Source organism: Plectropomus leopardus, chromosome 15 (assembly GCF_008729295.1).
Source record: "Plectropomus leopardus isolate mb chromosome 15, YSFRI_Pleo_2.0, whole genome shotgun sequence".
In the NCBI taxonomy this organism is placed as follows: domain Eukaryota; kingdom Metazoa; phylum Chordata; class Actinopteri; order Perciformes; family Serranidae; genus Plectropomus; species Plectropomus leopardus.
In genome coordinates this window covers 2,577,978-2,605,689 of record NC_056477.1, presented here as the reverse complement: position 1 = coordinate 2,605,689, position 27,712 = coordinate 2,577,978, and the positions used below count along the sequence as shown (strand labels likewise).

At 38.4% G+C, this 27,712-nt stretch overlaps 1 protein-coding gene across 1 annotated transcript in view; it reads right to left on the bottom strand.

Moving 5' to 3' along the window:
- Window positions 1–27,712, bottom strand: part of LOC121954762 (pro-neuregulin-3, membrane-bound isoform) — a 429,094-nt gene that overhangs the window by 79,333 nt on the left and 322,049 nt on the right. The window contains exon 3 of the mRNA XM_042502457.1: window positions 1,063–1,136. Within this exon, the coding sequence (XP_042358391.1) occupies window positions 1,063–1,136 (74 nt within the window). The remainder of the gene's footprint in view (window positions 1–1,062; window positions 1,137–27,712) is intronic.

Sequence of the window (27,712 nt, the reverse complement as noted above, 5' to 3'; positions counted from 1 at the left end):
AGTGAGTAAGTCACATAATGCAGGTGATGCAAAGGCATAGTGTCAGAAGAAGATGAAGCCATTGGGAATATCAACATTTCCTTCAGACATATAAAATTAAGAAGAAAGCTCCATACAACTAAAATTTAAATATATTAACTCAGCATCCACTGAAAAATTAGAGTCCATGGCCTGCATTATTTCTGGAAATGTCAGCAAACATCAAAACTCATAAACTCAGAGCTTCCACAAACTTTCCTCTTATGAGGTCATAAATGCCACGAGGGGGGCATTCAAAAAAGATTACCCCATTTGAACACAGCGTCATGGTTCCAACTGCACTAAAAATGCTCAAAGTCCACTAGACCTTTGTATGATTTCATTTGCTGGACGTGCTTTAACATTACGCGGTCTGAAGGACGGGGTAGTTTGTATCAATGATAGTGTCCACAGCGGGCAAATTGGTCAAGTTGTGGGAAAAAAATACTTTTTTTTGTTTTGTATGGATCACTTTTTAACATGAGTTTTCATTTTCTGATGATACCTGGTGCCTGCTAGTGTATTAAATCTGTTCTCTGTCCAGTTCACACATTATATGGATTTGTCACTTCCTGCACTCTATCTACATTTTGCGTATCATATAAGTAACTTGTTTGCAAACAGGTTACAGTGCGTAGATGCAACATGCACCTCTAAAGTCTAGATTTGGAGCACCTATAGCATTTGATGTAACAGAAATACCATCCATTTTTCAAGGTGGATATGCAGTGAGAGAGCTGTGGAAATGCATTGCTATTTATACTGTCAAACTAAAATTATTTTATATTACTCTATCGTCTGAGATGTTTGTACAGACAGTAAAGGTTGATGTAAGTTTGTGAACATTTGATTTTCTTTAGTGTTTTATTTATGTGGATCAATAATCTTAAGAACTCCAATTGAACCGCATCAGAATGATATGAGAACCACGACCCCCTCCGTTTCCCTCATGTTTACTTTTATGCGTTCAGATTTGATGTTATGTTGTAATGATGGATGTTGGTTTATGCAGCACACTGAAGTAAAAAAAATGTTGAGACTTACTCGGATCAGACAGGATGGAGTCTGTCTTTGGCAGAAACTGGTCGCAGCGGATTCCCTGGTAGCCTTCTCGACACCTGGTGGAAGGAAAAAAAGATGAGTAAACCATCTGTCACTGAGACCGGTGGATTTAAATGCCAATATAAAAATGCAATAGATGCAAATAAAATGCTTCCTCATAGTTAGAGACAACTGCAGGTAAGGCTCGGTCCATGTGTAAGCGAGCTGAATTACAAGAAAGTGCAAGGTAAGGCGAGCTGACAGAGAGAAATTAATAGAGAGACGATCTTTAAGGGTTGAAACCTGCAATGGGAATGGGATTTTCTTGAAGAAGACATCTGTCTTTCCAGCAAAAAAAAAAAAAATCACAAATTGAGGCTGCAGCAGAAACGAAGCATCCAAACCCCATTAAGTGAGACCCTGTAACCTTTCACTGTGTGTTTCTGAAATACTTTGCTTGCTTGGTTGCAGGAAATCTTCACAGAACACAACCAAAACTTGCTCCAAAAAAGGTATGGAGTCAGAACTCTGTTAAGATTTAGCTGAACTTGCCAATAATGACAAACATGCTATAAAATTTGTTATTTTCTTCTTTTCTTAACCCCTACAAGCTGCCAAGATGAAAAGAAGAGCACTCAATTAACTAAAGACTCATTCCATGTTTCTGAATAGTCCTCGACCTTTCAAGAAATCTCAACTTCTGAATTTGATTGGCACATTTGTGGGAGTGCCAGTCAGGCAATGATCATTAAGCAGCTAATGAATTCTGAAATGTGCTTGGGCTGCTCTTCAGAAAATGTCCCAGGAAGAGGCTGTGCATTGCAAGGATGTGTTTTTAATTAATTCCAGCTCAATATCCTTAGAAACATATAGAAGTGTCGCTGTGATAGCATGCAGACTGAAAAGCCTGTTAAAGCCTAATTGGGTGCCTCCGTTGGTTCGGATATCAATCTTTGCCTCCGGCCATTTGTACCTCGCTTGCCGCTCAGTTCTTCTCCGTCCCTCCTGAGGTAAATGCAAGACTTATACATGCAAATAAAATAGAAACATCAGCAGCAGAAGCCGCCTGTGCTGCCTCTTTAAATCTGTCCCCACTATATCTATTCAATCTATCATTCAATCGCTTTCTCAACTATTCTGTTTCACTAAGACTCAATTTTCTCTGCATCCCAATTCCTCCCCTGTTTACCCCTGTGGCTTTGACTCATTGACACTCCTGAAATTAATCTGTATCTGCTCTGACAAGCTGACAGCAGAGCAAATACACATATCCCAGCGGTCCCTGTCTTTGGAAGCCCCCAGCTGGGAGAACATCTACGTCCACCCAGACAAAACATGGGAGCTGTGCAAAGAGATCAAGCTCACAAAGAATGCAGTGTGACATATCAAAGATTTCGCTCTGTGCATGGTGTACCTTCTTTTTTGTCTTTCATCTACGGTGAGTGATTTTCAATTATTAAATGAGCTGCAGTAGGCGGGGAAAGACGCACTCCACTGTGCATGCCTGTGGTTTGCTTAAATAGCAGCGTCACTGTTGGGAGGGACAGGGGGTCAGATAGGGCAGAAGAGTCTGTGACAATGATGCTGGGCCTACACAAGAAATGTAAAACATGTGTTGTGACATTAAATTTAATATCTCATATTTAAACCCTTAAACAGCCAGCGGGTCTCAAGTTTGCCCTCAAATCATACTACACTAATTACTCATCAGTTATTAGACTAATAATTGTACATGAGGGGTTCAGGGTCTGGAAAAAGCGGTTTGAATCTGTGACCAGTTTTTGTTTTTTCTTGTCAACTTACTGAGAGATATTTTAAGACTTTCGGGGCCAATGTTGTTTTCTTTAATTGCTTGAAGGTCCAGTGTAAAGAATTTAGGAGAATATAATATCATGGAATATAACAAGTATGTTTTCTTCAGCCCGTTCTCATTCTGAAGTTGTCAAATATTACTGCTGCAGTGCTTTCAGCATAAGATCCCGATGCAAAAAGCCACCCGTCCCGTCTGCATGATATGCTGCTAGACGCTGTCATCTGAGAATGCAGTCAGACAGAACCGTTGCCAGTAGCAACATAATATAAGGAGCACAAAGGTCTATAGGGCAGGTGGGTAAGTGGATGTTTTTTTTCTACACCTTACCACATGCCACCTTCCCCTAATCCTAACCATCCGCACCAGCATGTGCCTTAGTTGACATCTTGCCGCAGTTGCCACATGCTTTTGCTGTCTAAACATAACCATGTGCAGAATTATCCAATCATCTCAAGGTGGCACCTTCCTGGAACATAAACAGCAGACCCAGAGAGACACCTAGAGTGTCATATGTAGACGCAAAAGTCCACTGCAAAGGGCAATATTGGACGACTTGGGATAACAATGTTTTAGGAATTGTCATTTGGAAAGTTTTCAGCTGTTTACAGTCTGCAATCCTCACAGCTAGATACCACTAAATCTTCTTTTATGCTAAACACGGTTCCTGTAAGTTTAAGTATATCAAACAACATTTGGCAGAAAATGAATGAACCTGTGTCACAATTCCATATTTTGTAGCGTACAAATTTCAAATCAGGGCACTGTGTTCACTGAGGCATTTTCCTTAAAATGTTGGCGTGCATACTCCAAATGCGTCATTTTTGAGTGTGCTGAGGTACACTGTACACAGTGTTCCCACATTTCAATGCACAGAGAAGAAGAATATATGTGAGTACTGTGACTAAGAGTATTTACTACATAAAGTGTAAAATTACTATGCAAGACTCATGAGATCAGTAGATTTTTTCACAGCAGACATTTTGGCCATTTACAGCAGGAAAAGCATGGGCGTAATTAATAACATTAAAACACCTGCATTCAGTTTCTGAAAGTCTGTTCCAGGATGCAGGTACTACTAAGATCTACTGTGCATGCTGGCCCACTGTCATGGTCATGGCATTTAACCCTTTGAAGCCCGCAGCAACGTCACTTTTCCTGTTCTGCTTTTAGAAGCCTTTCACAAGTATTTAAACATTTCAACCTTGAGCAAATTTGTGAAATTTCTTTGAAGAAAATGGGGAAAAAAGGTAATAAACAACTAGATGAGAAATGGTATACTGCAAGAAATTAGTAGATTTAGAAAATTATTTTTAAAAGGCCCGGGAAGGTTGTCTATGGGAAAAAAAAATATGTTTAAGCACTTTTCCATGTCATTTATATGTTTATTTCTTTTAAAATAATTTTTAGGTAATTTTCTTGCAGTTTTTAATAATTTGTTGCTAATGTCAGGGTCATTTCTTCTATGTCGCTCATTGCCTTCTTTGCATGTTTCTGGAAGAAATCAAGCCAATTTGTTTACGTTTCAAAAGGTAAAAAAATGCTTCACTAGAACAGAGCCATTGTTAATGTTATTAGTAACAACTCTGCACTGTACGACAAGTGAAAATATCTGCTGTGAAAATGTCAATAGCAAATTTAATCTGTTTTCATTATACCGTGATAAAATAAAATGTGTTTATATTTTGTCTGCAGCTTGACCAGATAAATATAAATTTTCATGCAGTGGTAAACCGAAATTATTCCATCACTGTGGTTTTATTGCAGTCTGAATGCAAAGCCAACTGTCAACATTTATATCACTAGAAAGCAAGTGAGATTTCTACTGATTTGAAAGAAACGCTGTTTGTCATGGGCATATTTTATGTCTGACAAGTATGAGTTTGAGTAAACAACTATAATTTCTTTGTTATATGTATGCAGGCTTCTTACAGTCACAGTCATCACACCATGACACTGTAATGACAGACTGTCATGATGTCAGTCATGCTGTTAAGAAGGCCTCAACAATCTCCTCAGTTGTGTGTCCATGTTGCTGCCTGTCCTCAAAGTTTGTCGTTCTCAGCTTTCACTGTTGCAACGTGTGATGCCAAGTATGTGTTGTGTGGGAGCAAGAGAACAAAACAAACACAAACAGACACAGTCGACTTGTCTTAAAGACACCATTTGAATTTCAAAACCGCTGTGAAAGTGGTTTAAAAGTCGCTATTTGATGTCAAGACTTCAGCATCCTAATCAGATGCTTCAATTCAGGATCAGAGGCTAATGTGTCAAAAGGTCGCTGAAAAAAAACAGGCAGACTTTTCTCACAGCTAAATGTGTGGCCATTTTACATCTCCCCATGCCATTGTGACCTAAGCTAGCTAAACTCTGACAGGATGCAACCTTTGTCACACCAAGTGGTGGGGAAGAAGATAATTAAAAGAATAGAGGCTTAACATGGTGACACTGTCTGTGTGTCACGCTCATTAGGGAAGACTGTGGCAGTGAGAATGAGCATATAGCAGCGATTAAGTTGAACAGAGTGTGCCAGAAAAATATTTAGAGGCGACAGAGAACACAATGCAACGGTGCACACTTGCGTAGATGTAGCCTCCTTGTTGTGTAGCCATGAGCGCCACAAAAACCGCTGTAATTTCCTTCTTTATCATGTCTAGTACATTGCAGTATATGAAGTTATTTTATCCCACAAACTCCCCCTTACTCTTGCCTATGTTGTTTCCAGCAGAGATCAAAACACATTGGAGTGTTGCTTCATAAAGCTCCGAGTGAATCTAAGAATGGATGAGAGACAGTCGGAGGGCATTGAGGAGTTGCATGCCTTCTAATTAGCTCCATAGTCATTAATTAAAAGAAAACAGGAAGAGATTGCATGTGCATGCATGCGTGTATGTGTGTGTGTGTGTGTGTGTGTGTGTGTGTGTGTGTTTGAGCACGCATGCGTGTGAATCTGTTGCAAATGTACAAAGCAGCACAGAGCAGGGGGATAAATATAAACATGCCGCCTGGAGGATGATGAATTTCTGCAAAGTTAAGTGTGAAAACACACGCGCTGGTGCACAGTCACACATACATATGCATAACAGAAGGGGGAAATCACATGCCATTAAAGCAGTTTAAAACTTCCTCATGTACTGTATGTGTGAAAACATGCATTTTTTTTTCCTGTGGTGTAAACTTAATGCTTCAGCTCAAGTTTATTTTTCTGACTTTATGAGAGATCATTTGAAAAGTGGATGTCTCTGTTTTTTGAAAACAGGCAACTAATACCCCTTTTCCACTAAAATCAGTGTGTGTTTGCAGGTTTTTTAACCATAGGAAAACCTGCTAATAAGGCTTTAGACTTACCTAACTAACAGTTGCCTAGCATCATGTAAATGGCTGTTTCCTCAAAAACTGCTGCTCTGTCATTGATTTCGGTGAAGGTCAAAAAGTCACAAAAGTCACCTTTTGTGGTGATTTTATGCGACACCAGTCAGCATCAGTTTTTAATGTGGCTGGACAGAACCTTTCACTGTGTTATGATATGCTCCTGGACAGCTGGACAGCACCTGTCGCGGCAGTATGATATGCAGACGGGCAGTAACCTGTTGCAGCCATTTAATGTGCCACTGGACAGTGTCAGGTTTAACGCTGGTGGTAATGATGTAATAAAAGTATCTGTAAGGTCTCTATGGGGCGTGCATGCTAATTACAGACTTTCACCCACGAGCCTGGTGTTTGCTTCATGTATGAACATAGAGCCAAACCATCATATTTTTTCCCCTAAACCTCACCACGTGCTTTTGCTGCTTAATCCTAACCATGCACTTTTTTTGACATTCTGGCGTAGGATACCTGGAGAGCTACTTGTAGATGTCCACTGACAAAGCACCGATATGTGAGGACTTGGAATGAGAGTGTGTTGGTGGCAGACGAGCATGCTTTTTTTTTCACTGGTATGTCATGTTCAACATCATGGACAGGACTGAAAACAGCTTAGTAAACAACAGAAAGCAGCGTGGAGCCCAGTGAAAATGTAAGGCGATTGCCTCTTTATAATCTCTTTCAAAATTATGTCGACTAACTTGAATGTCTAAGCGGTGCTTGGGCAGAGATGGACAGAATTTTCTGGTCATTTCTTCTCGCTGGTAAGGGGGCGAAAATTTGCTTGTATTTCCATCAATGCCAATCAGAGCCAGAGCAGATACTGTAAATACCTGTGACTTCTGCAGAGTCATGTGACCCAGAAGTGAACGCAGATTATAACCTTTCACGTCAGGGTTTTAAGAGTCCAATTTTGGAGGTAAACATTTGGGTTTATTTAGCCTTGCTCTCTTTTTAAGGACATTACACAGTAACAATCATACTTTGAAGTTGCTCAGCATCACTACAGCAACTCCAGCTGGGGTTAAAACCGCTTTGCTCAAGGGCGCCTCAGGGATTGATCTTTCAAATGCAGTATTTGAACTACCTTTAGGCTGCAAAATATATATCTAACTTTCAAAGCACTGTTTGAAAGTTTGGATGAATGTCTGTTCAGAGCCTCTACACTCATATTCCCTTGCTACATTTGCAATATACAAATCTGCAGGATGTCTCAAAACCAAAACCAAATTAGAGGTGACATCAAATCAGGCTGACAGTTATCATCAGTTGGACACTGTCCTCATGGTAAATGTCATGACAGACCCATCAGCATGCACTGCAGTGCTCTATAGCCCTGTTATCTGCAGAATTTTGTCCAATCCAGAGAGACCAAAAACTGGCAAATGAAGACAGATTTCTGAAATGTTCTTCTCTGTAACCGAATTGCTATAGCGCTCCTCCTAGGTTAGTGCAAGACAGAAAACATTCATCACATCCACTGATTCCCCCCTCAGATACTAAAGATGTGATACAAATAAAATAATGAGGCAATTTGCAGTGTCAAACATCAAAAGAAATATTAGAGATCCAAACAACTGCTTCTCTCTCCTTGGCAGGGCGGCCATTTAGACCAATTTAATACAGTGCAGCCACACAGCAGCGCGAGGCTCAATGGTCTATTAAAAGAAAATATGCCACAGTGCATTGGTCAGACTGTGACAGGTTGGTTCAATGATCTTCACATCACGGGCCATTTTCTCGGCATGAAATTCATTTTCGAGCAAAATGGCTGATACATATCCAGTAAACTGGCCAACAAATAACAGGAAGCTGAGGAGAAGTGCTGTTTCTGTCATGGTTGGAGCTTGACTTTACAACAATCTGCTCAGTAAGGATTTCAGAAGGTAAAAATCACTAAGACAGCCACACAACTTTCAGATTAAAATGCTTCATTCATCCTAATTTTCATCTGGAAAACATTAACCCTTTGAAACCTGAGCACAGTGGCTTGATTTCTTTTAAATATATGTAAAGAAGGCAAGGAGCAACTTCATAAGAATAGACCCAAAAAATAAAAAAATGAGAAAAACAAAACAAAAACAGGAAATGCCCTGCTAAAATTAATCAAGATAATGTAAAGAAATAAATATAAATTCGAAGAAATGAATAAGAAATGACAATAAATTTGCCTAATGTAAGAAAAAAAAGAAAAAAAAATGATTAAGGGAAAATAAATAAATGGCCTGAAAAATAGTGCTAAAATTAAAGAAATATGTATATAAATAACAAGAACAATAAATATAAATCTATATGTAACCTTATTTTGATTTAAAATATATAAAAGTAAAAATATAATAAATTAATTAAATTTAAAAAATAAATTCTGAATATAGTTTTCTTGTTTTTTTCTAGTTATTTGATTTTTTTTTTTTTTTTTTTTTTTTTTATCAATTTCCAATTGTTTAAGCTAATTCCAGGTCATTTTCTTGTTACCCTTGACTAATTTTTTTCTCAGTTTGCAGGATTTCTCACGCAAAGTTGCTGATTGCCTTTTTGACATGTTTCTGAAAGAAATGAAATAAATTTGCTGATGTGTCTGAGGTTTAAATACAGAAAACTGATACCAATCCAGGTTTCAGAGGGTTAAAAAAGCATCAACATTTTTGCATACAATGCTTGTTTATCTTTCTAATCAGTCACTGTTTAAGCTCACCCTGAAGAGTAATTAATTGTATGAAGTGAGGCCACATCACTCACTCCACATGTGGACATTCAGTTATTTATTATTTTAAAGATAGAATGTGATAAACGAGTTGGAGCTTCTTACACTGATACAAATTGCAAAAGAGAGAGGCAGACTCAACTCTACACAAGGGAAACATTCACATGGGGCTTCGTAGCACTGGGAGTAAACATTCACAGCAGGACACTGAGCAAGTCAATTAACCAACCAGAGAAAGTTAATTTAACGCGAAGGTTCCTTAATTTAATAAGGCGCTATCATTGCTGCAGTCACACAAGGACAAATCTTCTCCAAGTTTCGGATGCAATAATGAAAATCAAAAACAGGACAGGAACAGATATTCTTCCATTATTTTATTGTAATTAGGTTTTACGCCAAGATAATTGTTACTGTGGATACTCAGTGAAGTCATATCGTTTCATGTATCGAATCCTAATGTAATCCAATATGTCTGCTCGGCTTTAATAGCAACTTGCTGTTCGGCAGTTTGTTTAATCAGACCTGCAGACAACCAAACACAATTGACAGCCGGGACTTCAAAGGAGGCCTGAGATGATTACTTTTCTACTTTAATGACATTACATATCGCTCACCCGTATGTGTTTCCATTTATTCCTCCTGTTCTGGATGGGACAGAGAATTTAAATGAAAATCTAGCTTTGCTGGGTATCAAGGGAAGTCTTTTCTCTCGTATTTCTCAGACCGGGTGATTGAAATGCATCTGGGGCGCCTCGCCTCAGCCCGACACTTCATGAGAGGCAGGTAGGGTGTGAAGCTGTGTGTGTATCGCATGTGATATTGTGCAAATGTATAATGCATGTGCATATGTTTTTTGTATGTTTGTGTTTCACACATAGACTCTCTTGGAAGTACAAGACAATCCAAGAGGATCTCTCTGAGGCAAACAGTATTCAGTCCAGCTCTGTCCATCAGACGGGTGAAATACACAAGAAAAAATATATAAGGGTGCACACATTTAAATATTTGTATACAAAAGTTAAATTAGAGAAGATGAGTATGATGGTGGCTTGTTGCAAATGCAATCACAGCAACAGAAGCTCAGATGACAAATACCTGTTTAAGTGGCCTGTAGAGTTAGGATGATCTTAGTTTTAGTCATAGCTTAAGGCAAATTAGATTAACAGCTGTGTACTTTACAGCTGTGTAATTTAGTCATTCTTCTTGACAACTAAAACAAAAAGGTGCATTTCTGCTTCTGCATATTACTCTCCGGTTATCCTGCGTCTGATGCTGCTACTATTATGTCATCTCAAACAAACAACCTTCGTTCTCGTTCTCTCTCGCACCCCTCACCCCAAGTGCAACAATTATTTATCTGTTTCTGCTCCTACCATTAGTTTTTCAGAGACCCCACAAAACTCAAATTTATCCCTCAAACCCTGCAGCTGAGGATGCTTTTGTGTTGTGGTTTAATTATAGTCCAATCCCATTACAGTTTAATTTCTGCAAATGGGCTCTATGGAGTTATAATTACAAATGTAGTTTTTAAGTAAGCCGGAAATTTCCAAGGTGAAAAAAAAGATGTTCTTTTAACAGCAATGTAAAAGTTGGTCAAACTGGAAGTGCAAGGTGAATTTATCTGGGTGTCTGCTCTGCTCAAGAATAGGCATACGTCTTTGGAGTTGAAATGTGTGAGAAAACTTAAGCCAACTTCAATTTTAAAGGTAATATCACGACTTGAATTAAGCATAAGTGGAGTAAAGGCTAAGAAATCAACCTCAGTTTGATTTTGTTAATCAAACTCTCGGTCACTCAGAAACTCAGACGTTGTCATTGTGCGTCTAAGTTCTCAGTCCTTTCAAACATTTCTTGCTCTTTTCTTACTGGAGGCTTCCGGTTGTCAAGCGCGACTGACTGCTGAGCTTCTTTTTAAATAAAACATGCCCCCCACTGAATGTTGCATACATGCCACGGCGTTTGAATGTGTGCCCTTTCCTCTCCTCCATCTCACCGTGAGTCCTGTGAAACCTCACCCCCATCTTTCAACCCTTTTAACAGACGCAGGAAGTTACTCAATAATTCACAGCTCCGCCTGGCTGCCGACCCCAGATTTAAAACAAAAAACACACTTTCCCTCGTATCTTATATTTTGTACTTTTTCACCACTCATATTTTACCCAAGCTTCCATTCCTGCTCCTCCGTCTCTCCTTTACATATACTCTATTTAACCAAAGGGACAACTGGGATATAAGAAGCCAGAGAATGACGTTGGCACCACATAGAGAACATAATTGCCTTCTACCCAACTTGCTGTTACACATTTGACAGCCAAAAAGAAAGTTTCCCCTAGAATCCCTCTTGGGAATACAGCAAAAGTGCTACATTAGTCATCCAGCATCACTCAAAAGCAGTCAGTCGCACTATGACAGCAGAAAGGTGGGGACACATGAGAGACACACCTCAAACTGCCCTTAACTAAACTATATGTGGAATAATCACTACGTTACACGCACAGCAAAGTCCAGCTATGGTCATAGCTTAATTAGGCCATTTCATCCCAGTAAACAAGCACCGGGGAAGAATCGATTTATTGAAGTATGTCCAACTCCGCCATGGTGGGTGGCGATATGCCCCCTTTCAGCTAGATGCTGTTGGACCTTCTTCCGGTTTACTTATCATGTCACATACCAAAGAAGTGAGCAAGCGGGTTGCATGTCGAACGGAGACAACATGGATAACTTTTCAGCGCTGCACATTTCGTACGTGCTCTAACCTTTCACCTTTGTCTTGTTTTGTTTTCTTCCATTCTTCCGTTTTCTTTTGTTTTTCCTGACTTTCTTCTACAAATTTATGCAGATTGATTCCAAGTCAAAGCTAAGTGTGGGGACTATGAAGATGTCACAGAACGCAATAAAAAGCCCCCCAAAATTGGAACTGCATGTCTTTTTAATTACTGATTAGCATTAACCCTGATAACAAGTTGGGTAAAGCAAATATTTTGTTGGTTTTATTGTGAAATACAAATGTACATTTTTTTTTTCAAAAATATGGTAAAACATTTTAAGTCTTGATGATTTTTGAGGGCAATAATATAACGTAAACCTCACATTTTCTAGTAGAATACGCAAATAAATTTAACAGTAATATATTGCTAAAGTAATTTCACTAATGACACTGTAAATTAAACGTAGGATGCTGGCAACTACATCTGCCAATAGTTTACAGTAATTTTACAGGAAAATTGATTAGAGTTTAGGGATTCAACTGGTGCAGCAACAAGTCTGGGATAACAGTGTAATATAAAGTGTCAAACTGTTTCAGCTTTCGCGGTGTCTTTGTAATGTCCATGTTATGACCTAAAAGCTCATAAAGACTCAAAAGTCAGAAGAACACCTTTTCTATTATGATCACTGAAAATTCAAGATGACTGCACTTGCCATCCTCCATGAAGATCCACTTTTCAAGCCTACAGCAGGTGAGAATTTCAGTGGTGTTTTTCCTTCACCCTGACCATGCTGATCACAGCAGTGACACAGCGAAGGCGAGACAACAGCAAACAGAAAACAAAGCAAAGATTTTGGTTCTCTGGCTGCTTCGTGAAGTCCTCCCTGCACACTTCAGCTCTTCTCTCCAGTTCAGTCACATAAGTACCTTTCATACTGTAGAAGACTATCATGTCACACTCTATAAATACATTCCTCTGTCTTACGCGGCGATCTTGATACAGGCTGGAAATACCATTAACGGTGAGATAACACTTAAATCCTAACCCTTATCTTTTCTTCATTCTGCCCTCCTCTCCCCATTCTTCTCCATGTCTTTGACTCCTTATGAATATTAACACTTTATCACTTAGGCTACTTATCTCTGCGCTTAATAATTCCCTCCCTTTAAGTCACGTTGATTAGATGGTGTGTTCATCCCATCAACAGTGGGATTCAGCAAATATCTCCTCATTGAATCTGACTGTGAAATGGGGCACTGAGGTAGATCGATTAAATTAGCTGTTGCCTGTGACAAGCAACACGTTTGTAGTCCTCCCTCCCAAGTTAATTTATCAGTGCCAGATTTTTTTCTTAATGGTACATAAAAATGTAAAATCCCTTCTGCAGTCTGAATGATTATATCTACTTCCTCTGGGCAGTTTCAGTCAATAATTCAGAGTCAAAAATGACATTGAGATAACAGTTTTTCAATGCAGGATTATTCCTCAGGATATGCCAGATCCACTGCAGATGTACAGTTTAGTTTAGCTTAATTTTAATTCCACATACATATGTATAGAAAGGACAGTAAAAGAAAATTAAAAAGTTGAAACATTATGCAGGAGAGGTAAGAAGCAAAAAATGCCTGTGGAGATAACTTCCCTATTAAATATCTACAATAATTCATAAAAAAGATGAAGATTAAAACTGACATAATTGATCAAAACTTAAAGACTAATCAGTAATTCAAAGTTGATGAAAATGCACAAATGACCAAAATTAGTATTTACAAGGTAAAATGCATTACAACTGAATCAATGAAGTGCTGAATTTTCGCAAATGAGTTTTTTTCAGATGTTTTTTAAATAATGATAATGTAGATTTTGATTGTAGTTATGGAAGTAGGTTCCAAAGAGATGGTCCTCTGAATTTCAACAAATACTGACTATGGGAAACTCAACAATGCAGATGTTAAAAAGTCCTGAGTGTCTCGAGGGGTATGAATGAATGTCTAAGGAGCAATTTAAAAAGTTCTGGAAAGCACTCGGCAACTCATGAGGTAGGAGTTCATATTTACAGTCAAAGTTGTTTGCTGCATGTGGTTCGCTGGCGCTCTTCTTATTATCATTGGCTGCTGGTATTGTCTGTCAAATCATGACTGGAATGCGTTATATCGACATTCTATCGACTATGCCTCATATTTCAATCGAGGAAAGTTATATCGTGTTCGATATCGCTATTGTTTTATTGCCCAGCACTACCTTTGGGATAAATGGGCACGCTCTTTACAAGCCAGGTGTTATTGCCAGACATCACTGCTTGACCTCACTAATGGTTTTGTGGCTAAATGGGAGCAAATCCTGCAGCCAGGTTCCAAAAATCAGGTGGAAAGCCTTTGCAGATTAGTGGACATTGTTGTGGCTGCAGATTAATACCCATGGTTTGGTATTTACATGTTCATCCATCACATTAGGCTGTTATGTCCTGGTGTCCACATATAAAAAAACTGCTCATGATCATTAAGAATTGTTCGTTTTAATGAGTGCTTTAGCCTCTCTTTTCCTTGTTCTGCCTGATGAGCTGTATTAGCCTTTGGCAGCTGAAACAATGGGACAAGTGGACTTGCCACGGAGTACCACAGAGGTGGCAGCTTTATCACGCCCTAATTTCCGAAAATATCGCAAAACAGCCAAATGCCAGAGGAGGATTTATGCAGGGGAGCGTGCAGTGTATGTTGAAAAACAATAGTCCCATGAAAGCCTTGACCTTTGGATAAAATTAAGCAGCAGGAAAGTCCGTCAGGGTAATCAGATAATTAAACTGCTCCATTTGGCCCCTGTTTCGGATTATGTTGTGTCCCTTCGGAAATATTTTCTCGCTGTGAAAGTGTCACTTGCGCGCCGCTGATCCCGTTAGAGGGCACAGCTAAGACGGCATTTGGCAAGGATAATGCTTCACAAAGGAATTTTAAGTTATAAACCTTCTGGAAACTGGCAGCCACTTCATCTCCCAAATGTTGATGCTGGGATTTAAATTCTTATGCATGTAAAATGTAATTTCTCTGCTGGAACAATGTGCCACTGCTCATACAAAACATGAGTAATGTTACTGAGAGCAGCTGCAAAGACAAATTGATATTAGATTAGAAATAAATCCAAAATCTGACGCATAGGTGTTTGAAAAGGTGGGGAGTAACAGTAACTGAACATATAGCGCTACACTGATAAGACAAACTCTCATTCTGCCACTGTTTGCCTTTACAGAAAGATTGGAAACATGTTATTTTATAAGTAAAACATATCTATATGTAGCTTTGGCTGTAAATTAACCCTCTGAAATCTGAACAAATTGGCTTAATTTCTTTTAAATAACATGGGAAGAATGTAGTTAGCAACTTAAGAAACGGCAGTAAAATTACCAAAAAAAATAAAAATATAAGAAAATTCCCTAAAAAATTAGCAAAAAAACCCAATAACATCAGAAGAAGAAAAATGTAAAAACAAACCGTCGAAAATCAAACAAACAAGGAAAATACCTGAAAACTGCTTTAATAATAATAATAATAATAATAATAATAATAATGATAATAATAATAATGATAATAATAAGAATAATAATTCTGTACAATAATTTTAAATTTATATCATCATGATAATAATAAATATTGTTTTGGGGACATTTACTGGCTTTTATTTCATTTTATTTTATTTTAATTTATTTTATTTTATTTTATTTTATTTTTCCAGATGCACTATTTTTCTGAAAATTTTCTAACACTTCTTATGTTGTCGTTGACCTGACTTGGGTAAACTTACTCTCACCCACAATAAGGCGTTGATAACGTTAAACTCTGATTTCCTAATTTCTCACATTTCTAATTTTGCTTGTAATCTATGGCAGAATTATGTCTATGGATTTTTTCGGGGGGTCTTTTTTCTGTAGCCTGAAAAAAAAAAGACAAGATTCATGCATTCATCACTCTTTACCTTAGTTATCACGTTTCAATAACAAGCTAAAGCAACAATTTCCTGATGCAGACTGCTGCTGCACGGCACAAAGCAGACCTCTTCCCTTCTGGTTCCAAAAACCACAAGAATCACAAAAAAGCACAAAAACAAGCTGCAGGATTCATTTTGTCATTATTTCTGACCCAAGGCACTCGAGTGCATGACCGGCCGTATTCGAAAATTCACTGCTTACACAGAGCGCTTGTAAGCAGCATCACACACAAGGCGAGCCAATTATTTTTAGAGAGAAGGAGAGAAGTGGTTCCACGTGGAACACAGGAAATGGCAAAGCAAATGCTGGCGAGACAAAGCGGGAGCTGTGATGTTTTTACTGCGCAAAACAATAGTTCCTGTCAGAAAAAGGTGTGGGTAAAGGTTTAATTGGGAGATGCTTCTGAAAGGCATTGTCAAACATGTCCCTAAATCCAGGAAAACTGCACTCGAAGTTCTGGAAAATGGGCCATCTTAACAACCGAACTGTAATATGTCTGGCTCAATATTTGTTTGTCCTCCTCAAACACCTTTCCTGATGGTTTGTGTTATTTCTTTCACTTGTATCTCTTGTATTATGCATCCTCGCCGAAGGAAAAATTGTTGTGATGCATATCATCAATCATAAAAAAATATATCAGAAAATGTTTCAAAGTTTTATCTTTACGATTTGCCCATTCAAAGCCCCATTACCTCCAGGTTATATGGAATAATTTCACTTTAATCAAAACACAACCTGAGGCTACAGAGAGGGATTATAAAACAGGCCATTACCAATTTTCACAGGGTTATTACCCCACAGTGATGATTAAGGACTTTGGCATACACAGCTCCCTACACCCGAGAGATGGATGTCAAAAATCATGATAAAAACAATTATTATCCCAAAGTCCATCCAGTTTCTGAGATATCACACTTGACAGGTGCTCATTTCAACTGATGGCTTTTGTTAGACTCCACATCTAACATGTAGAATACAAGAATGCAAAATATCTCAGCCCTTTAAAGTCCTTGCCAAGAAAAAAGCAACTTTCTTATGTTTTTGGGTCTATAATATAACAAAATACACTGTTCATTTTTGTTAAAAGACCCCATAGTTTTTCAAATAAAGGCCTCTACCAAATAGTTAAGATGGCTGTTTATGGTAAAAACACAGAAAAAAATCAAAAGTTACAGACAAGTTACTGTTCTAATGCTTGTTATATATTAGTATACCAACATATATTAATTTGTGACCATGGAATTAGTATAATAGCATAAATATTATTTCCATGCATATTTACCATAGAGTATATTAAAAACATCTCAGAAATGATGAAAAATTTGACAGGCATTAACTATATGGTATTGGTGACAGTGAATATTAATCTTTTTTATTTAATGAAAAAAAAAAGTATTATCTTAGCGTCAATATTTTACCTACAAAAGGGCCAACTCAACCACATAGAAAACATGGTTTTAGTTTTTAAGTTAAAAAAATCATTTTTGTCTTAGCAACATAACTTCCTGTAGGGGGTTAACTGAAAGGGCTGTTGTTGTAAGACAAAGCAACATCTAGTGGATTTTTTTTATGCCATAACATATCAAAACCAAATGGTAAAAGTAACTCAGTCAGATTGTGTTAAGATTTAGTGTCTCAATATGTTTACCAAATGGTTGAGCAGGACTTTAAAGGGCTAAGAAGTCAAACCTTTGCCGTTAAATTAATTGTTAATTGGAAAATGTTAATTATTGCCACTTTTAAAGTAAAGTAAAAACAAGTAAATATGCTGATTCAAAGAAGTTATGGATAAAAGCAAGGTGAGGAACGTTAGCAGGTCGATATTAGTTGACAGATAATAACAAAAGGAAACCTGACAGGCACAACAGGAAAGAGAGGGATGTGATTTGCCTTCATTCACACCTAAATTGATGACCTTTAGTGTTCTCTGTTGCTGTCCTCAGAGTGAACTCTCAAACAAAGCCGGATCGCTTTCACGGACGCAGACGTGTTTGATAAAAGTGTCAAGTATATCCTCGGCAGGAAGAAGAGAATCAAAGGTGTTTAACAGAAGAGGGCCGGCACAGTTTGGGTGTGGGCTCTCTATCTGAAATGAACCCTGATGGCTCTATTGTGCTGCAGACAACTGAGGGATATGAGCTGGAAAAATTCAATTTATGAGTAATTCAACATTTTTGCAAAGTTTAACACATGACCAAGTCTTTGACCTGACATACTGAAACTGCTACTGGCGAGAGAGAAATAAATGAAAATAGAATTCCATGCATTTAATTATTATAGCTGGAGTCTACATATCAGCGGTGCCCTGTAGTGTCTGGTATGCACTGAAAGGATCATTTTTCTCCAGAGAATATCATTCTTCACTATTGCTGTTCCATGTTTCTTATTCAGAAAGGCTTTCTTATGGTGCTATTTGACAAAATACTTTCAGATCACGCACAGATAATAATGTATTAATTAACAACGACTAAGCATTTTTACATTTGGTGTTCAGTTTAGAGAATGACAGTGTGAAAGACTCTTACTGTGAATTACATAACAGTTTACTCCACAGTGAGCACTAAAGTGAAATTTGGGGCAAATGCATTGTCAACATTTTAAGAAAATCCCTGACAGGTGCTGTGTTGCATAACTGTCATGTCACATATCGTGCTAGTTTAGCAGAGGAAAAAGCATTCTGGGATCTCTAGTCAAAAGTAGTGTGTGTGCTATGTGCCCTACTTTCATACATTCAGTTGGCTGCATTTTACTGCAGGGGGCGCAGGCTTCATTTCAACATTAGAGGGGGACACGCATGAAATATTTTTTATACGTCCTGTATGTAAACAAATAGGATTGAGCCTAATAATCAGATGAAATGAGAACTGGGTAGAGATACTGAACTTTAAACAATATCATACAAATAGTTGTGTGTGTATTTTATTATGTATTTTAATGTACTCTATTTTATGATCTTTTTGACTTCTGTAAAGTGCCTTCGAGTTTCTTGAAAAGTGCAGTACAAAATAAAATGTGTTGTTATTATTATTATTACTATTATTTTACAAGTATGAGTATCATTGGCCCAGTCTTACTTCAAGCTTGTCAAAAAGTGCCTCCCTGTCCCTGACGTCACATCGAACCGAAATGACGCTGAGATGAGAACACATGGACAGAACCGTTGGCATTGTTATCATACGCTGGAGAACTGGCTGAATGTGTGGAAGACATCCACATGCAACACGCACGGGTTTTGTCACTTGTTCTATGAATTGTTTTCTAATAAATAATAAATATAAAAACTTCTGATAAACCTTCAGTCCCACCCATTTCCACTTTAAGTCTCACCTAGTTTAAACACTGCCCATTCCAAATACAGATACAGATACAGATAATTTAACAGATACAGATACAGATAATGTAGACTTGCTCATCCGTTACAATCTTTTTTCTAAAATAAGCCAGGCAGCTTTGTTGCTTAAACCCAATTGTGCTGCCACTACATAATTTAACACATTATATTCCACCAACACGTAATGCAGTATTAAGAGGGTGGGTCATTTCATGTATTTCTGTGCGATTAATAGTAAATTTACACAGGATATAAGATGCTCACTAAAGTGCCCTGGACAAATCTTGAGAACCCATTGGAACCGTACTTCAGCCTGTCATATTACTAGTTTTAAAGAGAGAATAATTGAATTCCATGCTTTACACAAAAAGCTCTCATGTCAAGACGCAGGCGAGAATCTCGAGCACATGACACGAGAAGTGGAATTTCATCAGGACTAATTCTGTCCCATCAGACAGTATCTGTGATACAGACCAACTCCAATTATGCTAATATGGTGAGTAATGTCAACTGGGCTTAATTGGAAAAAGAACAAGAAAATGATGAAGAGAAGAAAACATGAGGTCAGTTCAAGTCTTGAATGGGGCCAGCCATGTAGAAGCTTTTTATTTCAAGTAAAGCAATCAGCCTCCACTTTTACAGCGAATCAGGGAATAATGGCTGGAATAAGACGAAGAGCAGGCAACTCTGCTAACTGGTGAAACTCCCTCCGCCCTCATCAATTTTAATCTCCAACAACAGTACATTATTTTTCACAAAAGAATGCAGACAATAAAGAGGACAGTAAGTGGAAGAAAATAGCTGCAACAACAAAAGCAAAAGTGAACCTCCCAAAAAGCTGTTGTCAACAGCATTCTTTAGAAGAGGGAAAGGAGAAAAAGGAGGAAAGAAGCTTTGTTATGAGGACAAGAAAGAGGCAAGAGGAAATAATTACTACATTACAGAAGGAGCCGTTAACACAAGACTTCCGTCGTGCCGCGGGACTGTCAACATGTAGTGGCTTTATGTGACACAGAAAGACCCGAGAAGCACACCCTGCCTACAGATTCATCATTTTTTGAGGAAAAAGAAAGAAATGAGAGCGTGGCTGCCACTGCTACCACCAAATCTGTTTTTTTGAACCCTCGCCCTTCAGTTAACAAAGAGGCTTGTTTTTTTGTTTTTTTTTATAAACTTGAGTGAGCAAGAGATGGAGATATTAAGTAGAGAAATGAGGATGAAAACAAGAAACAAACGTTTCATGATGCCTCCGCAAAAAGAGGATTTTTTAAAAAATGTATATGAGGAAATGTATATTAATTACGGTAATATTACGGTAATATACCAACTGTTTGGTCATGTGGGAATCTGCACCCAGGTCTTAAAAATGTTTAATATATTAGGTTTATCACTGAATAATATCCCTCTTTTTTCCAAAATAGAGGACACCTATCCTGACCTGCATAGGCACATTTCTGGGAGCTTTTTTTTACATTTTCCGGGAGTGTAAAGCTATAATTATTTGGTCAAGATTACTTCAATTATATTTTCTTGATATTTTTCTTGATATTTTTATTTATATTTCCAGTTTTCCCTGTTGTATAGCTGCAAGATTGGAACCCCAAAGTAGTTCCATTGAGGTAATTGTATATAAACTGTTTATAAAGTTAGTGTTGGAAAACTGTGGTCTCAGGAAGAGCAACAGGTATTTACAGAGGCTTGAGGCTTTGGCATTCACAATGACATGGTCTCAAATTTCATGAGGGCAGCAAAAGTGCTGACAGAGCTAAAAGTGTGAACTGAGGGGAACCAAAGGGTGGATTCAATACTTTTGCAACAATACCATCCTGATATCAGCAGTAACTGCCATAACAACACAGTGCAAAGCCCTGACAATGAGCTAGTTAGTGGGATACAAACATGCATCAACGTGCACATGCAGCTGGACCGGCCAACCAAAACAAACCACAGAGAAGCTCAGATTACAACATACACAGAGGGAGCAAAACTTACCTCTCTGTTCAAGATGCCTTTGCTCTACCATATATTAACATAGCAAACAGTGGTCTGCTGCTATATCAGTGCTCTGAATGTTGCATTAAGAACCTTTAATCCAATGACTCACTTCACACATTTAATGCAATCATCTGCAATTCAAGTAGTCTTACAAATTTAAATCAATGTAAAAATGTTTCTTTTTCCCCCAGTATTAACCATTTGAAACTTGCACAAATTGGCTTGATTTCTTTTAAGGAAATGGGTACATGGCAACAAGAAATGAAAGAAAAAATGACCCCAAAATGATCAGAAATCAGTAAAATACATAGAACTGCTAAACCTGCATAATTGAAATATTTTTATTCCTATTTTTTCTCCTGCTGACATTTTTCTCTGCCTTCTAAAAAAAATCTAAATATCTACTTATTTCTTGCAATTCGTGAAACACTTCTTACCAAGTTGCCCATTGCCTCTTCCCCCCATGTTTTTGAAAGAAGTCACACTAAATTCCTTTGGCTTCAGAGGTTTAAATACTTGTGAAAGGCTTACGAAAGCAGCACCAGAAAAGTGATGTCCATCCAGTTTTCAAAGGATTAAAAATGATGCTGGACGCATGTATATTGATAGAGTAGAAGAGTAGATAGGGTCGCTTCACAGCCAGAATGGAAAGAAGTAATGATCACACTGACTAATAACTCCTTCAATGTATATATGCGTATGGTAGGGTATCTTTAAAAAAATTAGAAACGGTCCTGTGCCTGCACAGGAAGAATTTCAAATACAAAAAGTATTCATTGAACTTGACTTTGGAAATATGAGTGTCCATTTTTTTCATGCTGGATTGTATGTATTCATGAAACACACAGTTTTCAGATGTATTTCTCTACATACAGGTTGGACCAGTTTTCTCACTGTGGTGCGAGTGCAGCCTGGTGTATCATATCAGTTTGACAGGGCCGTGTTTTACAGTGGAGAGGAAGGAAAAGACTGCGGGGAGGTGGAAAGACAGAGAGAGAGAGAGAAAGAGAGAGGCTGAGCAGATATAGAGGAGATTGTACGTGATATGAACTCATAAGTTTGTGTCGCCTCCCGTAATTGTATGCGTGTGTGTGTGCGAGTGTGTATAGATGTGTGTGTGAGCATGAGAGAGAAGGAGAGCAGGGGTGGCAGCTGTAGTATTAATTAGGCAGGTGAGATGAGTGGACTGCAGCATCATTACATTGGCAATTAGAGTGCAGTTTATTTGCCTAGCATGCCCCTGGCTCTGAGACAAAGAGAGGGAGAGAAGGAGAGAGAGATGCAGAACTACGTGGGAAAGTGAGTGAGAGCTGGAGATGAGGTATAAAGAAAAAAGATTGAGAAGAGCAGGTGGGAGAGAGATTTAAAGGGAGAGGGGATGTTATGTAGTCCCGAGTCATGAAAAGGATTTATCGCTAATCCCTCCAGTGATAGTCAGCTTCCATGATCTCCACCAGCGTGCCAGTCAATCACAGAACAATGTGATATGTTAATAGAATGCAGCAGATGTGACACATTCCCTAGATTTTCCTTTCCTTTTTGCCGCATTGATGTCGGGTGATGGATGACTTTAACTCTTATAGAAATGAGCAGATGCCTTTGGATGCAACACATCTCTGAGTGCTATTCTTTTTCCACTCCTGCACGCACAAACAGACATTATGAAAGACATGTGAGATTGAGAATTCCCTTAAACTTCAAGCTTTGAGAAAGAAGATATAAGACCGAGAATGCTCGAGAAAGTAGGGCAACCCCCTTCAGCTGGTCCGACACAAACTGCATGATAAATGTGTGCTCACCATTAACTGTAATCTAAAAAGAGCTATACTGAAAGAAAGCAGATTTCAGTGTAATGAAACATTATTTAAACAATGCTTTGGCATGTCATATAAAAAACTTATTTTATATAAAAAAGGAGATCCAATTCTTTAAACTGGCTCTATCCAGATACATATTTCAAAGTTGGTCAGTATAAACTGACTTCTTGCTTTCTGTTTTTTATTCATATTTTTCCTCTAGCAGGGTTCATACACATTTTTACCAATGAAATTCCATGACTTTTCTATGACTTTGAGGCAAATTTTCAAGACATTCTGTAAAATGACCATCGCAAGTCCTTATTGGTTCCTTTACATAACAATAAGATAGCATTTGTAAACATAAATTATATATATAAGAATTTAGAACAGGATTAACTAATTATAACTAATTAGAACTAATTATTTGCATATTTCTTTGGGACTGTTGATTATTTATGAGAGGAGAAGTGATGGTGCAGAAAGGAGGAGGGGTGTCAATCAACTTTTAAGCTCTGGGGAGGGATTTATGTTTTTATGTTTTTTTATGTTTTTTTTTTTAAATGTTGGTGGTGAGGGGCATACAACTTTAAATGGCAGAATTTTCTGATGATTTTACTGATGATTTTTTCAAGAAAACATTTTCTTGTGGAAAACTTTAAATTAAATAAAATCTTTGAATTCTTTGATGGTTTTTGTGGGTTTGGAAGGCATGTGTCCTTTAAAAAAATCCCACAAATGACATTTATCACAGCCAAAAACTAAAAATAGAAATTATCGTTGAATATTCACATTCCTGATGGTCCTTGAACACATCATATGTTATTATACAGGCTTGCAAAACAGATTTTCATGAGTTTTCCAAACTTAAGGGTATATTTAGTTTTCCAAAACTTGTCCAGGCCTGGAAATTGCTGTATGCAAATTCCATGAGCTTTTCCAGGTTTTTCATGACCGTACAAACCCTAACTGAATAACTGTTATTTAAATTTTTGACGTATGGTAGTTACTGGCATCAACTACCTGATACGCTCGTGAAACACAGACCATGTCAGGTATTATCCCGTCCTTATTTCATTTTGAACTCAATTTTAGTGTCGAAGCATTTAGAGGGAGCGGGGACTCAGCCACAGTGGACTTTCCAGTGGGAAAACTGTTGGTGGACACAGAATGAGCTTTTTGTCAAGCATTCAGTCATTCTGAAATGTGTTCCCGGGTTCTGAACAAGCTCGGGTCCCCGGGGGATCCGTGGTTTGGATGAACAGGGTTGTGCTGTGGTGTTGGGGCTGGGCAGGCAGTACAGTGAGTGGGACAGAGAGCTGGAGGGAGCTGGCCGGGATGACTTTGGCTCTGTCACACCAAGGTCTCCACTCTAACTCCACTATAATGAGCCTGTCAGCACAGTGTGAGCCATAGGAGATAGGCTGCCCCACATCAACCTAGTTTCACAGTCAAGGATGAGTAGCTCTCTCTCTCTCTTGCTCTTTCTGTGTATGTGTGTGTGTGTGTGTATGTGCACATGTAGAAATTGTTTTGTGATAAGATTTTTTTTTCTTAGCATCCCCAGCAAACCTGTTGTCATATTTTGCTACTGAAGAGTGGACTGAGCTCTTTTATCTTGAAGCTCAAGTGACCTTTATCTGGACCAAGTCCTTCTAAACATACTGCTGCTCAGCTGATACCAAGTGGCATCCTCTGGGGTTGGAAAATAAATCCAATACAGAAGTGCCAACAACCGCAAATGGTCACTTGAGGCTGGTTCCAAGACCGAGTCAGTCCCCGTAGACTGCCATGTTAAAATGCCCAACTTTAAAGCAGAAATGAACATGTTTACAGCCTCGTACAAAAACGGGTTTTGATCTCTATAGCTTATTTCAACATTCATGACAGCTGTACAGGGGGTGAATTTACAACTCATCAGGACTGAATCATGTCGGAAAATACAGAACTTCCTGGCTGTAACTGCACAGGCAAGCAGCTGCTAACATTAATTTCCACTAACAGGATATTCCAATGACACTGTAAGGTTTCTCACCTCATTTACTCCCACTGGAGCATATTACTTTGATTACGCCATCATTTATAAATAATCACTTTTTTTTTTAACTGATAATGGAAATTTAACCCAAAATAACAAAAACGGTCCCTTAGATTTAGGCTTTTTTTCTTTTTTGGATTATCGCAGCAAACCTCTGCAAGATACTAGAAAGACTGCATTAGCTGCTCACAGATTGCAAGTCTTAAATTTAAAAAGGGACAAACAACTCAAAACAGTGGGCTTGCTGGTGGTGTGTGCGTGTTTTGATTGCCCGTGCATGTGCGTGTGCATGTGCGCATGCGCTTGTGTTTTGCTATAAAGCCTCCCTTATCCAGTGTTAACTGCTCTCATAAACAAGCACCTGCCAGATGTGAGCCTCTGCCCACAGAGGACTACTAGCGTCTGTGAGCTGTGAGTGGAATCCATAACCAGACGTGTCCTCTGCTCGCTGCATCTTTTTGTCTCAGACAGATAAGGCAAAGTCCAAAGCCAAAAAACATTGACCTTTTGCTAAAGCTCAAGTTTTACTATCCACAACAGAAATATTTCTCCACCCCTGAAAAGACAGACATAAATGTAGACTGATATACAGGCAGGTGGGGCAGAAAGTGCTGGAGGGCATCCACCAGTAGGAATAATAGTAGAAGGTGTACGTGAAGCCAACATATCCTCGCTGTGCTTTAGGAAAAGTTTGAAAATGGTATAGAGCTCTTTTCAAATGGTCAGAAAGCGTGCGCACAACCCAGACATTTTTCTGAAAATCGAACAATCTGACAGCCACGCCCTTCTCCTGCAGCAAGCGACAGGCGTTCAAAGACGTAAAAAGGTCAGAACTTTGATTTCCTTTGCAGATGGAAACCCTTTTACATTTCTCACAGTCTTATTTCTGACAGCCTTCATGTTCACGGCCGGATTGCACCAATCACGTTATGTTGGCAGTGATGGAGGTGGGCTGCACTTCAACACATATTGTAGGAGGAGCTGGACCATTCTCCATATCACCGTCTGAATAAATAGATGGATTCTTCCCACATCTGACTTCAAGTTTCTCAATCAGAGCAGCCCAGCTGATGTTCAACGTATGGAAACATGAAATGGGGCTGTCTGTAGTACAATATCTTCTTTTCTGTAGCCTACTTATTGATTTCTTGTACCAACAGCTACTTATACTTGATCGTTTTTCACTTCTTTCTACTCCTGTTTGATTTGTCTGTATGTCTGTGTATGTTTATATGTCCACTCATTCCTTTCCTTTAATTTACATGTTCGAAATGAATTTCAATTTCCCTCGATATGGACAGTCTTCCTGCTGTACCTTCAACAAACAATGTACAACTTGGCTCTCTGAAAGTGGTGAGAGACATGTCGCCCAATCCTATCCTTGCCAAATATTTAGGTCCCCAGTTCCTTCTCTATGTCTTTTACCTACAGCACAGGAAGACGGTGCATAACAGCTTTCCATTCTGTTATATTGCTCTATCAAATAAAAGGTGTTTGCTATGTCTGTGCCAATAAGTTTACATAAAAGGAGTTTACCAAAGGGGCAAAGTTTAAGAACAAGGGAAATTACTTCATGTAAACAAGTCTTTCAGTGTTACTGTCAGTCTGATATGGAAGTTGGCTTCTCATCCCAAAGTGTGAGACGCAGAGCTTAACAGCTTCCCACTGATGCAAATGTGAACACAAGCTACATGTGCAGACTGCACCTGCTGCACTCTTACATCATGCTGTAGTCGAGTTGGCTTCATCCCTGAATCAGCAGCTGGATTTACTACTTACTATCGTATTAGTCGGACCACAAATAACAAACACAACGTTTGGCTAGCCCAAAATCGATGTGACGAAACAGATAAACATCAGCCACTGCCATCGGCTATTGCCATTTTACTTGTCAATAGACTTCAACAATGTGTATTCCAGCCGATATCGATGTTTGATCAATAAATTGGTGCATCCCTGCTTTTTTGAGCTAAATAAACCATTAAGACCCCATTATATTGTTTGGAAATAATGTGTCTCCACCAACCAACGACCTCCAAGCCTGAGAAATGAGGCTAAGTGTCAAAAATGGATCATCAAATAGCCATTTGATCCTGGATCCAAAACAACATAGACCCCCATGTTCAAATATCTATCATGTTCACAGCCTGGTACTCAGGACTTTATAACATGACACGGAACAAACACCGAGGGGTGACATCACGGTAGCTATGTCCAGTATTTCGATCTGTGTGTGTGTGTGAACTTCAGAGTGATTTTATATTTTCATGTCCAATTTAATGTTGATCTAGGGTGGTCCTCTTGTCAAGCCCCTTGAGGGTTTTTAGGACCTCCTTGCATATTTCCCATTTTTATGATAATTGTAATGTTGACTTTTAACATGTGCTAAATAATAAACAAACAAACAAACAGTCTATGGTTACTACACAGCCAGATATGAACATAAGGACAAAAACTGGTGTTTTGGAGATACTAGATTTATGATTTATGATTGGACATAGTTTCTTTTCCACAGATAATATACAAAAACTTTTCATGGAGGCGCAAACATTGTAAGTTTTTTTTTTTTTTAAAGATATTTTTGGCCTTATTGGATAGGACAGAGAGTAAGTGTGAAGGGGAGAGAAAAAGAGGACGCCATGCAGCAAAGGGCTGAAACTGGAGTCGAACCTGTGGCGAGGACTCATACTATGGACATGGGACGCCTGCTCTGTCCACTTAGCCAATGATTCTCTGAACATTGTATGTTTTGAATTTGAATTTTCCTTTTTCAGGTCTTAGTCACTGAACAACTTTTGATTATTTCTAGGTAGTCAGTTATTTTTAGCCTTAAACATTATTTGTGCCATTTGAAATTCTGCAAGATCTGTACATTTTAATACTTTTGGATGTAAGAATAATAAGCTAGTATGATCCAGATATACGA